Here is a 15,917-nt window from a genome sequence, read left to right as displayed (position 1 = left end):
TTCTTAGTCATTTATACCATTCACTGGTAAACTCTGGAACTCCCTGCCTGCTTCTGTATTTCCATCTTCCCACGACTTGACTTCCTTTAAGAGGGAGGTTTCAAGACATTTTTGTCCCTATCTTTTGGCTAATTCCTTTCAAATCTTTAAGGGAACCTTTAGTTCCAGTGGGCCTTTTTTTTCTAATATTTTGTTGCCCTTGGTACGTCTCTCTCTTGCGCTAAAAAAAAAAAAGAAAGAAAAGAACGAAAAAGTTGGTTTTATTTTGCGACTGGTTTATTGACAGGTGTGAACCCGCCTTTATACAGACATAATTGTAAAAAAATGAATTTCTTTTCATAAAGAAAAAATCAGTGGAAAATGCACGATCTACTACGTTCTGAGTAAAAAGCTATGTTGTGACAGTGGTAAGTTTGTCACATTAGTGAAAAACTATCTACTAAGCTATTAGAAATGCATCAGTTCTACATTTAGAGACTTAATTAACGGTTCACTTTTTTCACGAAAATAAATGTGATGCAATAAAATGTTACCGCTGATCACTATCGTTGTTTGGTATCGAACACTCTTTTGTGTGGAAACTAAGGAAAAAAAAGAAAAAAAAAGAATGTTTGGGTTTAGATTTTTTTTCGACCAGTAATAGGAGAATAATTTGAAAATTAGATGGAAGATGCAGAATATAAGCAGAACTAACAAGCAAGTCATAATTTATCTGTAAAGGAAACTCAATAATAATATCGATACAAACTCCCCAAAGTGGAGGTTAGTTCCAGGGCTTAGTGACAATTGTAACCTCGAAAAATTAGTTTTTATGAATCAGATTAATTTTTTTTAAGGCAGTTTACTGGTTTTATTTTCCGTGATGTTGCTCCTCAACAAACCTGCAAGCATCTTGAGACTTGTTTTCATCATCCACAGTTGACTTCTGATTATGTTCTACATCCACAGGATTATTGACAAAATATTCTTCTTTCTTGAACTTTGGCCAAACCGGGAGATAGCTCAGCCATCTCATCCTGAAAGTTAAATGTACTTCAGGCTTAGCAGATTGCACAGTGCTCAGGTTTCAAATACTTTCGTGAAGCATAAAGAATTGAACACACACACACACACACACACACACACACACACACACACACACACACACACACACACACACACACACTGTCTAGCTTTATGAATAATCCCTTTAAGACCATATGGTCGATTTGTATAATTCTTGGCAGCTTACTTTTATTAATGTAATTAGTAAGGTATGTTTTATATTCTCTTGCAAGAATCTTGATATATTTTATGACAACAAAACTCAAACAATTATACTACTTACTTTCTGGAACAAGTTAGCATGCCAGGGACATTATACTCAGCGGAGATGTGCGTATTTGAGAATCGTTCCTGCCATTTGGTTACGCCACGCTCCGCAGCTGAACCTGCACCAGTGCCCAAGGAGAATTACTAAAGAGTAATGTCCATGACATAAATGTATTCTCCGAATTAAGCCAAATGTTGGAAAAGGAAATTCATACTGATGACCCGCAAGTGAAATATAATTTTCCTTGACTTACATTGGTTTGCATTGGGCAGACATACATAATATTTTTACAAATGCTTATGTGATATCATTATAGTTAATTTGCTACTTGATAAAGGATTCATTTGCTTATCAAGACTAACTGAGCCATCTTTATTTAAGGCATGCACTTCGTTTAGGACTCAAGACACTGGGGAACTACAAATCGGCACTGTTAATGGAGAGAGAGAGAGAGAGAGAGAGAGAGAGAGAGAGAGAGAGAGAGAGAGAGAGAGAGAGAGAGAGAGAGAGAGAGAGAGAGAGAGAGAGAGAGAGAGAGAGAGAGAGAGAGAGAGAGAGAGAGAGAGAGAGAGAGAGAGAGAGAGAGAGAGAGAGAGAGAGAGAGAGAGAGAGAGAGAGAGAGAGAGAGAGAGAGAGAGAGAGAGAGAGAGAGAGAGAGAGAGAGAGAGAGAGAGAGAGAGAGAGAGAGAGAGAGAGAGAGAGAGAGAGAGAGAGAGAGAGAGAGAGAGAGAGAGAGAGAGAGAGAGAGAGAGAGAGAGAGAGAGAGAGAGAGAGAGAGAGAGAGAGAGAGAGAGAGAGAGAGAGAGAGAGAGAGAGAGAGAGAGAGAGAGAGAGAGAGAGAGAGAGAGAGAGAGAGAGAGAGAGAGAGAGAGAGAGAGAGAGAGAGAGAGGAGAGAGAGAGAGAGAGAGAGAGAGAGAGAGAGAGAGAGAGAGAGAGAGAGAGAGAGAGAGAGAGAGAGAGAGAGAGAGAGAGAGAGAGAGAGAGAGAGAGAGAGAGAGAGAGAGAGAGAGAGAGAGAGAGAGAGAGAGAGAGAGAGAGAGAGAGAGAGAGAGAGAGAGAGAGAGAGAGTTATACATTATGGTCGTCTGCTGGTCACCCAGCCAGCCTTTCCCTCTATGGAAAGAGCTCAGAGATCATACTGACCGATCTCCGGGTAGGACTGAGACCACATCACACACCACACACACCGGGATAGCAAGGCCACAACCCCTTGAGTTACATCCCGTACCTATTTACTGCTAGGTGAACAGAGGCTACACATTAAGAGGCTTGCCCATTTGCCTCGTCTCTTCCCGGGACTCGAACCGGGTTCCTCTCGGTTGTGTGTGTGTGTGTGTGTGTGTGTGTGTGTGTGTGTGTGTGTGTGTGTGTGTGTGTGTGTGTGTGTTTGATCTGCTGCAGTCTCTGACGAGACAGCCAGACGTTACCCTACGGAACGAGCTCAGAGCTCATTATTTCCGATCTTCGGATAGGTCTGAGACCAGGCACACAACACACACCGGGACAACAAGATCACAACTCCTCGATTTACATCCCGTACCTACTCACTGCTAGGTAAACAGGGGCTACACGTGGAAGGAGACACACCCAAATATCTCCACCCGGCCGGGGAATCGAACCCCGGTCCTCTGGCTTGTGAAGCCAGCGCTCTAACCACTGAGCTACCGAGTGTGTGTGTGTGTGTGTGTGTGTGTGTGTGTGTGTGTGTGTGTGTGTGTGTGTGTGTGTGTGTGTGTGTGTGTGTGTGTGTGTGTGTGTGTGTGTGTGTGTGTGTGTGTGTGTGTGTGTGTGTGTGTGTGTGTGTTACTGAATAATGTGTCGAAACGATCGTGGCCCTCAAGTGTCGTGTCCCAACAGGCGGGATGCCCAGTGACCCCCTTAAGGCGGGTTCACACGTGTCGATATGCGACTGACATTGCAAGTCGGTAGAGTTTCCGACTGAATATCCAAGCGACTGGAGAAATCAGTCGCAAAAGAAGACCAACATCTTGATCTTGTTCATTCAATTTGCGACTTTGTTTACGTTGTGACGACAGAGAAAAGTTTGAAAATGTGGCATCCATATGCGAAGATGTTGGAGTTGATGAGGGAAAACGAGCACATCTGGGATCCTAGTAATGAATTATACAGCAAAAAAATCTGATGCAAATCAACGTTCGATGAGATAGCTGCCGCTCTCCATATTCTCCAAGAACTGTTTCCCTGTATGCAGGGTGTTGTTGGAGGTGAGGATTGAATACTTGTGATGATTTAATTTGATTGTCGCCAGGTGAAGACATCTTGTTGGGTAGCTGTTTGCTCACATTCACTTCCCGCCAGCTATCTGATATTTCCCAGTCGCTATGTGTGAACTTGTTCTGATTAGAAGGGCTCTGTTGATACTTCCAGAGACTTACAATTTCAGTCGCATATTGACACGTGTGAATTGTGACTTAGTTGGTATGAGGCCATTATCAATGGCCAGAGATCAAAGGAACCCACAGTCTGACATTGTCAGTATCATCACACTTCACAGTAAGTTAAGTCACTGGTTTGACGTGATTAGGTAATCTTTGTCCAAACTCTCATATGAAAAAAAAAAAAAAATGCAATAGTCTTATCAGACCTTACCTGGAATAGTGTTGTCGAGGAAGCAGCTAATGATGCTTCCTAGAAACATTGTGGTTTGAAGTAGAGTGACTATTGTTTGGTCCAAGAATGGAAGGCCTGTATTGATAACCTCCGGATGAGTTTTCACAAACTGTCAATCAGTGAAAGGAAATCATCTATTTCAGGCACATTAAGTTTTCGATATCTTGTTCTCTCTGTGAAAACGTGGGTGAGAAAAACGTTACACTTATATCAACATCTCACAGAAATAAAGAAAGAAATGTGTAAAAGTAGAGTAATGACACACTCAACAAGGAAACTAAGAAAGAGGACACCCTTTGTTATCCCACGAAGGGGAGAACTCATGACGGCCAAAGTTTAAGTTTGAGAATATCAGAAAATAATACCATCTGTAAAAGATTGCATAATCGGCTTCCCAATGGGAGAATATAGAGAGAAGCGACATGTTTTGAGATAGTGGTATTTAGGTCTCATAAATGAGGGGTCATTCTAGACGATGATCGAAAGTTGGTGTGCCTAAAGACATCTGGATTGTGAAAGAAACCTTTCACTTAAGGGAAGTTCATAGAGACTTTTACTGCGTGATAATTGAAACCCGTGAATGAGGGAACGGACCATTTAGTCTACTAGGTGGTTAGGAGATTGTCAAGTGACATTAGATTCAAACTAAAAATGCACTTCATTACCATAGCTACAAATGACAAAAGTAGTTTGTGTATGTGCAGGAGTGAATGTGAGTGAAGCAAATTGCACATTAGGAGCTGCAAGCAATCACTTCTTACTGGAGAATTGAAAGAGAATGTCAGGATCGGAGTATCTGGATGTTTGGTGATTTATTTAGAAAAGGTAAATAATTCATGAAACGCAGCTGCACTGGAATATCAACGGATGCAGATAGTTACGAAAATATCCTGGCCACTATCTGAGTGTAGAAAGGACTCACACTTGGGATAACGGTTCACTAACGGCTGGGCTTTCAAATAGGAGGTAGCATACCCAAAAATAACTTTTCTAAACCCGTAATTCCAGTGAAAATCCCACAGTGAAGTGGCGGCGCATCAATGTGGGCTAGGACATCAAGTTACATTGTGTGACCATAACTATTCTGCAGGCAGAATCTATATATATATATATATATATATATATATATATATATATATATATATATATATATATATATATATATATATATATATATATATATATATATATATATATATATATATATATATATATATATATATATATATATATATATATATATATATATATATATATATATATATATATATATATATATATATATATATATATATATATATATATATCCTAATGAACTGGCCTTCAACTTTGCTATCCTCCATGACCTAGAGCAACTGGTGCAACACCCTACTCGCATTCCTGACCGTCTTGGAGACACGCCCAACATTCTTGATATCTTCCTTACCTCTAATCCTTCTGCTTATGCTGTCACCCTTTCATCTCCGTTGGGTTCCTCCGATCACAATCTCATTTCTGTATCTTGTCCTATTTTTCCAATCCCTCCACAGGATCCCCCAAAGCAAAGGTGCCTCTGGCGTTTTGCCTCTGCCAGTTGGGGGAACCTGAGGATGTATTATGATGATTTTCCTGGAATGATTATTGCTTCCGTGTCAGAGACCCATCTCTTTGTGCTGAACGCAAAACAGAGGTTATAGTGTCTGGAATGGAGTTGTACATTTCTCATTCTTTTTTCAAGCTAAACCTTCTAAACCTTGGTTTAACTCAGCCTGTTCTCGTGCTATACATGATAGAGAGGTTGCCCACAAAAGGTACTTGAGCCTTCCATCTCCTGAATCTCATGCACTTTATATCTCTGCCGGAATCATGCCAAGTCTGTTCTTCAACTTGCAAAACACTCTTTCATAAATAGAAAATGTCAAAATCTTTCAAACTCAAACTCTCCTCGTGACTTCTGGCATCTAGCCAAAACATCTCAAATAACTTCACTTCTTCATCTTTCCTCCTTTATTTCATCCTGATGGCACCACTGCCATCTCTTCTGTCTCTAAAGCTGAACTCTTTTCTCAAACCTTTGCTCACAACTCCACCTTGGACGATTCTGGGGTTGTCCCTCTCTCTTCCTCCCTCTGACTATTTCATGTCTACAATCAAAATTCTTCGTAATGATGTTTTCCATGCCCTTGCTGGCCTAAACCCTCGGAAGGCTTATGGACCTGATGGGGTCCCTCCTATTGTTCTCAAAAACTGTGCTTCCGTGCTTGCACCTTGCCTGGCCAAACTCTTCCAACTTTGTCTATCGACTTCTACCTTTCCTTCCTGCTGGAAGTTTGCCTACATTCAGCCTGTTCCTAAAAAGGGTGACCGTTCTAACCCTCAAACTACCGTCCTATAGCTTTAATCTCTTGCTTGTCTAAAGTTTTTGAATCTATCCTGAATAGGAAGATTCTCAAACATCTGTCACTTCACAATCTTCTGTCTGATCGCCAGTATGGCTTCCGTCAAGGTCGCTCTACTGGTGATCTTCTGGCTTTCCTTACTGAGTCTTGGTCATCCTCTTTAGAGATTTCGGTGAAACTTTTGCTGTAGCGTTAGACATATCAAAAGCTTTTGATAGAGTCTGGCATAAAGCTTTGATTTCAAAACTGCCCTCCTACGGCTTCTATCCTTCTCTCTGCAACTTTATCTCAAGTTTCCTTTCCGACCGCTCTATTGCTGCTGTGGTAGACGGCCACTGTTCTTCTCCTAAACCTATTAATAGTGGTGTTCCTCAGGGTTCTGTCCTGTCACCCACTCTCTTTCTATTATTCATTAATGACCTTCTTAACCAAACTTCTTGCCCTATCCACTCCTACGCTGATGATACCACCTACATCTTTCCACGTTCTTTCAGAGACGACCAACCCTTCAGGAAGTCAACAGATCACGCAGGGACGCCACAGAACGCCTGACTTCCGATCTTTCTAAGATTTCCGATTGGGGCAGAGAAAATCTAGTAGTTTTCAATGCCTCAAAACTCAATTCCTCCATCTATCAACTCGACACAACCTTCCAGACAACTATCCCTCTTCTTCAATGACACTCAACTGTCTCCTCTTCCACAATGAATATCCTCGGTCTGTCCTTTGCTCATAATCTTAACTGGAAACTTCACATCTCATCTCTTGCTAAAACAGCTTCTATGAAGTTAGGTGTTCTGAGGCGTCTCCGCCAGTTTTTCTCGCCCTCCAACTGCTTACTCTGTATAAGGGCCTTATCCGTCCCTGTATGGAGTACTTCGCATGTTTGGGGGTTCCAGTCACACAGTTTTACTTGATAGGGTGGAATCAAAAGCTCTTCGTCTCATCAACTTCCCTCCTCTGACTAACTGTCTTCAGACTCTTTCTCACCGCCGAAATGTTACATGTCTTTCTATCTTTCATCGCTCTTTTCATGGTAACTGTTCTACTGATCTTGCAAACTGCATGCCTCCCCTCCTTCTGCGGCTACGCTGCACAAGGCTTTCTTCTTCCTCTCATCTCTGTTCTGTCCAACTCTCTAACGCAAGAGTTAACCTATACTCTCAATCATTCATCCCTTTCACTGGTAAACTCTGGAACTCCCTCCCTGCATCTGTATTTCCGAATTCCTACGACTTGTCTTCTTTTAAGAGGGAGGTATCAAAGCATTTGCTCCCTAATTTTGGCTGACGCTTTTCCAATTTTTAGAGAGCCAGCACTCAAGTGGGCCTTTTTCTTTAATCTTTTCTATGTCAAGAACTTATTTCTTTTTTATGTTAAAAGTTGACAAATTGTGAGCCTTCATATGGGTTTAAGATCAGTAGAGAGACAGGAATTCTGTGAGAGCTGACGATAACTATGTAGAATACGGCCTCAGGAGGTGTCATCAAGTGTTCCCCAGGTGTACCGCCAACAAGCTTCAACTTAATGTCAGCTTTATGCAATCCTCCAGACTTGGTATATACTGTACAATTTAGTTCGGTAATCATGTTTATTTTATTCGATTCTTACATTATGTGATCCCATCAGAAATGTATCCCAAGCATAATTCGAGAAATTCCTGTATATATATATATATATATATATATATATATATATATATATATATATATATATATATATATATATATATATATATATATATATATATATATATATATATATATATATATATATATATATATATATATATATATATATATATATATATATATATATATATATATATATATATATATATATATATATATATATATATATATATATATATATATATATATATATATATATATATATATATATATATATATATATATATATATATATATATATATATATATATACACACACACACACACACACACACACACACACACACACACACACACACACACACACACACACACACACACACACACACACACACACACACACACACACACACACACACACACACACACACACACACACACACACACACACACACGTAAACAATATAGTTGCGGAAACATGAGTTACTTAAAAAACATGAAATGAGCATTTTTCTACATAGATGAAGAAATAATGAAAAAAGAAAAAAAAAGATAGAATACAATATTCGACCTAAACTAGGATATGCTGTACTTATATGGTCACCACATAATAAAAAGGATATAAAGAAGATAGAGAGGATTCAAAGACCTTCAACTAAAATGGTTCCAAGTTTGATAGACCTAACTTATGAGGACAGATTAAAAGATTCAAAACTTCCAACATTGCAAAAGATGAGAGAAAGAGGAGACCTAATTGCTATATAATAGGGAGGCCGTGGCTTAGTGGATAAGGTGGTGAGCGTGAGATCGGGCAGACGTCCACGCGTAAGTTCGAATACTACCACATACCGCTTTGAAGCTATGCCATTTGTCGAATGGTTTAAAGTTACCTACATATCGCCATGATACTCAGGTTCTATGTGGTTACACCAAAGATGTGCTTGCGTGGTGATATGGGGCCTAATATGGGTACCACTATAAATAAAACTGCCTGCGCCACTAGTGGGCGGAAGCTGAACCGCGCTTCCCACATATACTCTTCAACTATGCCTGCAGGCGCTATAGGCTATATATATATATATATATATATATATATATATATATATATATATATATATATATATATATATATATATATATATATATATATATATATATATATATATATAAGAAAATACATGGCATGGATGGGGATGGACCAAGTTGACAAAAAAAAAAAAAAAAACTTATTGGTATGGAGCTCAAGAAATACAAGGGACATGGCATGCATGAAATTAAAAAAGACTGCATATAGAAGAGACATTAAGAAATATAGTTTTCCAAACAGAAGCACATAAATATTGAACAATTTGTATTAGAGTGGTTCAAGCAAGAAATATTTATGACTAAGGCTAAACTGGACGACTATAGATATGGAGACAAGACAGCACGAGCATAGCTCTTTCCCTGTAAAACACAACTAGGTAAATACAACTAGGTAAACACACACACACACACACACACACACACACACACACACACACACACACACACACACACACACACACACACACACACACACACACATTGGATAAGTGTAGATATGGAGACGGGGCCACACGAGCATAAAGCCCAGGCCCTGTAAAACTACAACTAGGTAAATACAACTAGGTAAATACACACACATATTCAAACCAGGAACACCGATCTATAAAGATCGGAATGCAGTGATGAAGTGCGGTGGGTATAGCATAAGAAAAATGTTTTCTCTTACCTTTGATATGGAGAGGCTGAAAAACACGCTGAAACCAAGAATGAAGAGATTCCTAGGAGAATGTAGTTTGATCATGTGTAGCATAGGAAGGCTGGCTGAGACGATGTAGGAAAAGAGCACGAAGTAGAGGCTAGCAACGATAGGTGTCGGGAGACTGCCACATAACGCACCAAACTTGGAGAACAATCCTAATGCCATCATTAATACAGCACTCACTTGTATCACACGTCGACTGCCGACCTGCAACACGAGATAGTCAGCCAGTGGAAGGATTGGTGGTGTATCGTTCACTCGCCGTGTCAAACAACTTTGTGTAATGACAATAAGTAGCGGATCTGACAGTGTTGAGAATATTGCATGACAGACACTAACCCGAGTGATTACGAGGGTAGCGATGTTTTCTGAGTAAGAGTTAATCCCACTACCGGTGCCAAAGAGGCCAGCCAGTGCAACACCCACGCCCTCTATCATCACTCCCCGATTGAGGGCATGCATAGGGGGCGGCGATCCTCCTGTATACAGAGTGTTGGTCACTATGCGTGTGTCAGTAAAGTACCTGTACAATATTATAAGCAGAAATAAACAGGAAGTGAAAATAAGTTTCACTTTACAACTAACTGACATGCAGACAACCCTGTCTATTGCTACTGAGTATTGGTCATCCTCTTTTATGATTCTGCAGAAGCTTTCGCTGTTATCTCTACAATAAAAAAAAAGTATGGTCTGGCACAAAGCTATGACTACCAGACTACCATCCTACCTTTGGCTAGCGACCCTCTTACATAAAAAAATAACATGATTTATTTGGTTAATTGGATATTTTCTTTCACGAATTTTTACTTGCAACAACAAAATACATCATGAAAATGGGGAGCAGGTTAGTGGAAGTAATGTACCAATTGAAATTATCTTTATTTTTTTCGAGGGAAGGAATTTGGTTCCGAGAATATTGAAGGAGCAGAGATGACAGCAAAAAAAAAAAAAAAAAAAACGCATATTCATACACAGGCACAGAGAAAGTTAGACGAGTCATTCATCAAACAAGAATGACCTTCCTCATGGCAAATAAAGACAGACCATGAGAAAGTTTTACTTACCAGAAATTCTTGCGCAAATGAAGTAGTCCCCGATGCTCTCTACCGTGGAGGCAAAACCGGCAGCCATGCAACCCACCACTGCAGACAGTACCACACGGGGAACACCCCACTGACCTGCAGAAAAAAGCGGCTCTAGTTATATTTATAATAACCTGTAACTACAATTTCCTAAGTAAACAAATGAAAAAAAGCAAAGCAGCTTGAGGAGGCGAAGGCTACAGAACATAGGTTTTCAATCTTTCTCTATTCGTCACAATGGCACAGTAAGTCAGTTAGCAGCACTCATGGCGTTTCATTGTTTCTTCGGATACGGAATTCTCAAACTTTTAAGGGGACTCTCCGTTACTACCAAAGAATGTTCTATTATTCCCAGAACATCACTTATCCCTTGGTTGAGAACCATTGCCACTTAGAAAATTATTATCCAATAGAAATTCTAGATTTATTATGAGCACATTACTTATGTGCATATAAGAACACACTCGTTTGTATTGCTTTTCTTTTCTTTATTTCGCGTAAGGAAGGGAAGCATTGCTTGATTTGGCAAAGAGAGAGAAAACAAGAATATTTAGAATACAAGCATGTGATGGAATCAAAAGCTTTTCGTCTCATCAATTCCCTCCTCTGACTGACTGTCTTCAGTCTCTTTCTAACCGCCGCAATGTTGCATCTCTTTCTATCTTTTATCGCTATTTTCATGGTAACTGTTCTACTGATCTTGCTAACTGCATGCCTCCCCTCCTGCTGCCTCACTGCACAAGGCTATCTTCTTCCTCTCATCCCTATTCTATCCAACTCTCTAATACAAGAGTTAACCAATATTCCCAATCATTTTTCTTTTTCTTTGGTAAACTCTGGAATTCTCTAACTGCTTCTGTATTTTCATCTTCCTACGCCTTGACTTCTTTTAAGATAGAGGTTTCAAGACATTTGTCCGTCTTTTTGCTAGTTCCTTACCATTCTTTTAGGGAACTTGTATTTCAAGTGGGGCTTTTTTTTTTTTTATCTTTTGTTATCCTTGGCTAGTTTCCCTCTTGCATATAAAAAAGACCTACCTGGATACGGCACATAAAACCACGGTGACTTAAAGATCAGTTGAACCCCATAGTCGGTGCGCGCAGGGGAGCCTTTCTGGAGCACCTCGAAGTGGGTCAGTAGCCAGCACAGTAACCATGAAGTGAGCAAAGCCAGCAGAACCTTGAACCATAGACAATACCGCACATGAGAGAGAGAGAGAGAGAGAGAGAGAGAGAGAGAGAGAGAGAGAGAGAGTATTAAGCAATAAGAACGTCCACCAGACACACGTGTATGATAATTATCAAAATTGAATTTGTGATAAAATTTTCTTGATGGATCTTAGCCAAATATACGTTATAAATAAACAAACAATAAATGTAATCTTGAATCTCTTTATCAGTACATGTTTTATAGTAAAATATAAGTATTCAAAAATTTATAAGTATAGAAACATTCAAGTCACTGGTGGGATAAGGCCTTAGCTTACCGCAAATAGTTTGAAGATCTTAATCCAGGATAACATGAATGAGCATCCCTTTCTCAGCATGGGAAAAGGCACGCTGACTTCCGTAAGATATTGTGAATATAAAATCAATATTGCTGTTGATCTGTGTAGGGAGAATAGGAGGAAAATGTAATTCATTTGTAAGAATTTTTATATCTCTTTCAAAGATGATAACATTCTTATTTGATAAATGCGCCACCTAAACTCTTCCAATGACTTTTGAAGTTGTTTTAATATTGAAAAAAAGTTAAAGAAAAGTCCCAAGATATTATTACAGTAAAAACTTTTACAAAAATATAGCTATTACATGAGAGAAATTCCCCAATGATGAGCCGCTTGCATGGCCGCGATGTCAAACATTGATAGACCGACGAGCATGATGGTGGGGAGGATGGTGAGCGGCGTGATCCAACGCAGCAACACACCAATCAGACCTGCAGACACACTCACCATAGACACAAATGTACAGATAAGTGAAGGATGACTGTTGAAATTTGATGTTTAGTACTTGGAACAATCAAGTATTCAGAACAATCTTTTTTGTATAACCCACCTTCATCAGTACTGTCAATATCGTACTTCAGTAAATTTAGCAAAAAGCCAAGGGAAATAAATGTGAGGTAACAAATGAATAGATAAATAAATGGTGAAAATCCATCTTCATATTATATTCATAAATTTTTCGTTTAGTGAAAAATGTAAATTATATATAGATTCATTGGAAGAGTCAATGTTACCGTGCGTTCACTTCACGATGGTACCGCTGTCCCGTGATATAGTGTGGCTGTGACCAGGGTTAAAAAAATAAGAGACCCTGGCTGTGACAGTGTTTAGAAGCGTCTTCTGCGCATGCGCGGCCCGGGAGTAGACGACGCCGCGGCCTATCACAAAGTGTGGCATGGAAGCATCCAACGGGATTATGGAGAAGGTATGCGTGCTTAGTATGTACATTTACGAACAATTATATATCTGAGTGATGTATATTCAATAGAGAATATTGTGTGTACGAGGCTGTAATCTTTCTACTGACACACATTTCAAGGCTCAAGTCTTGTGCATTATTGAAAAATTACCCACATTTACACTTTGTTTTTACTCACACACTGTTTTTGGCCACCCATATGATACAAAGTGTGATACATCTACTTTATAGTTATCTTTTTCATACCATGAGGCATTGATACACATTTCAAGGGTTAAGTCTTGTGTATTATTGAAAAATGAGTTACATGAACACTTTATTTTGACCAACACGCTGTTTTAGGCCACCCATATGATACAGAGTGTGATATTTCTGCCTTATACTTGTGTGTATTATATAACGAGGTACCAATCTTTCCACTGACATACATTTCAAGGCCCATGTCTCGTGTATCATTGAAAAATGAGCTATATTAACACTCTGTTTTCAGTCACAGCATATTTTAGGCCAGCCATATCAAACAAATAGTGATATTTCTGTGCTTTGTTTTTTTCTACCATAGTGAAGCACTAGTCTTTCCACTGATACAAGCTGAAAGCCAATGGTTACTGTAATATTAAAAAAAAAATCGAATTGTGTTTAAATTCACACAATATCACGAGTCACAGTCATAGCTATAGGCATAACATAATATATAGTGTGACTGTCGTTTGCTCCCGGGCCGCGCATGCGCAGAAGACACAACTCAACACTGTCACGGGCCACACTTTGGCATGTGACACCGGGCAAGTGGCAGGCATATCTCACGTGAACTCGAACGAAGAGAAACCACAGAATTTCTAGATTTTGATATTTCCATAACTCCAGAATGGTGAAAAGTAAAATTTGTTATGTTCAATTAATTGTAAAAAAAAAAAAAAAGGTTAGCTCCTTTTATCCTTGAAACTTTGCCATTTGTCGAGTGGTTTAAAGCTACCTACATATCACCATGATACCCAGGTTCTAGGTGGTTACACCAAAGATGCGCTTGGCTGGTGATATGGGCCCTAATTTGGGTACCACTACAAATAAAATTGCCTGAGCCACTAATGGGTGGAAGCTGAACAGCGCTCTCATACTCTTCAAGTTACCTACAGGCGCTATAAGCCAGAACGTAAAAAAAAAAAAAAAAAAAAATTCAATTCAAGACAGTCTTCTAGACAACTTTTGTCTCTCCGTCAGTGACAGTCAACCATCCCCATTCATCGAACATATGTTGACCTTTCATTTAAATCCTTAATTGGAAATGACACATTTCACTTCTTACATTAAATAACATTTATGAGGTCATACACATTTTTTGTGGCTTTCCATCTAAACCTTACTTGCGGCCAGTGTGAAACATTTGTAACTGTTGTTTCCATAAATTTGCATTACGTTTTCCATACACGTACAATGTTTCGTGGTTTTCCTTTGTATGTATTCTTTCGGTTTCCAGTAATCTGATGCTGTCGTTCGCGGATGATATCAGTGCATATCTGTTGTCTAGGATAAGATTTGTGCACATTTGGTCAAGTAGAAAATTACGCATTTCGTTTGGTAAAAATGTCATGCCATTTACCTGTGAAGCCCAGAAAGATCTGAAAGACCGATGAAACTGCAATGCTGCCTTGTATGAGCCTTATCTTATCCCTCCATAATTCTTCTTGGTCTTCAACTGTAAGGTTAGCAGACTGTTGAGCCTCACAACTCATGTAATTAGTGGAAAGAAATGCAATGCTAGGTAACAGGAAGGCGAAGTTTCCCCCTTGAATGATAGGCAACCTGGGTACAAGAAAGGAACACATTTTATTATCATTAATAATGAACAATAACAGGACACTCGTGTTCAAACATGTGTTGTCATCAGAGCTAAGAATATAAGAACATAAGAAAATGAGAGATATTGCAAGAGGCTATCATCCCTGTCCATGTATTTGTCTAATCTTGTTTTAAAGCTCCTTATTGACTTAACACTAATAACCTTATTACTGAGTCTGTTCCAATCCTCAACCATTCTTTTAGAACCAGTTCTTTCTCATCTCTTTCTTAAACCTAAATGTTTCAAATTTAAACCCATAATTTCTTTTTCTATCCTGGTTGTTATGTGTTTTCAGCAGATTCAAGACAAGCATGCAATGATGTTCTAGTAATCCTGCAAGTTTGTATGTAGCAGGGGTATTGCAGCGAGTGTCCAAACCCTTACGTCCAATGTTTACGTGGTCTGGACACAATTCCCTCCCCGTCTCCCCATCCTTACATACTATTCAGTACTGTGACACATGTTGCTGGTGCTTGATAGGACTTAGGAATAGACGTATGAACAGTCATAAGGAACATTTCACCTGAAACGATGTTCTGCAGACTTACCTGACGCCCAGTGTACTTTGCAGTAGTGTGTTCACGCCAGACACAAATATGATTGTGGAGACTAGGTAGCCGCGCATGGGATGTGACGGACCGAAGCACAGTAACGAAGAAACCATGAAGGGGATGGGCACTGTGCCGCAGATCATGGTGATGCAGTGCTGTCATAAGATTTGTTGGTCATGATAATAGAATGAGTGATCGATTAATAAATTCTACGGTGGCAAGTAGTACATCAAGCTGAGACTTGATGTTCATCTTATGTAAGGGAATTATTACATATAT

General features: G+C 39.3%; 1 protein-coding gene across 4 annotated transcripts in view; it reads right to left on the bottom strand.

Annotated features, from left to right (window-relative positions):
- Positions 1-264: 264 nt before the first annotated feature.
- Positions 265-15,917, bottom strand: part of LOC123500626 (solute carrier family 23 member 2-like) — a 40,345-nt gene continuing 24,692 nt past the window's right edge. For all 4 annotated transcript variants that reach the window (XM_045249288.1, XM_045249286.1, XM_045249289.1 and 1 more), the window contains 11 exons: positions 15,636-15,793; positions 14,848-15,050; positions 12,633-12,759; positions 12,308-12,428; positions 11,859-12,000; positions 10,804-10,917; positions 10,079-10,218; positions 9,707-9,946; positions 3,924-4,053; positions 1,328-1,430; positions 265-1,016 (listed from right to left, as the gene is read on the bottom strand). In XM_045249288.1, the coding sequence (XP_045105223.1) occupies positions 851-1,016; positions 1,328-1,430; positions 3,924-4,053; positions 9,707-9,946; positions 10,079-10,218; positions 10,804-10,917; positions 11,859-12,000; positions 12,308-12,428; positions 12,633-12,759; positions 14,848-15,050; positions 15,636-15,793 (1,644 nt within the window). In that variant the 3' untranslated portion in view covers positions 265-850. The remainder of the gene's footprint in view (positions 1,017-1,327; positions 1,431-3,923; positions 4,054-9,706; positions 9,947-10,078; positions 10,219-10,803; positions 10,918-11,858; positions 12,001-12,307; positions 12,429-12,632; positions 12,760-14,847; positions 15,051-15,635; positions 15,794-15,917) is intronic.

Source organism: Portunus trituberculatus, unplaced genomic scaffold (assembly GCF_017591435.1).
Source record: "Portunus trituberculatus isolate SZX2019 unplaced genomic scaffold, ASM1759143v1 PGA_scaffold_452__1_contigs__length_1072529, whole genome shotgun sequence".
Lineage (NCBI taxonomy): Eukaryota > Metazoa > Arthropoda > Malacostraca > Decapoda > Portunidae > Portunus > Portunus trituberculatus.
This window is presented reverse-complemented; position numbering and strand designations above follow the sequence as displayed.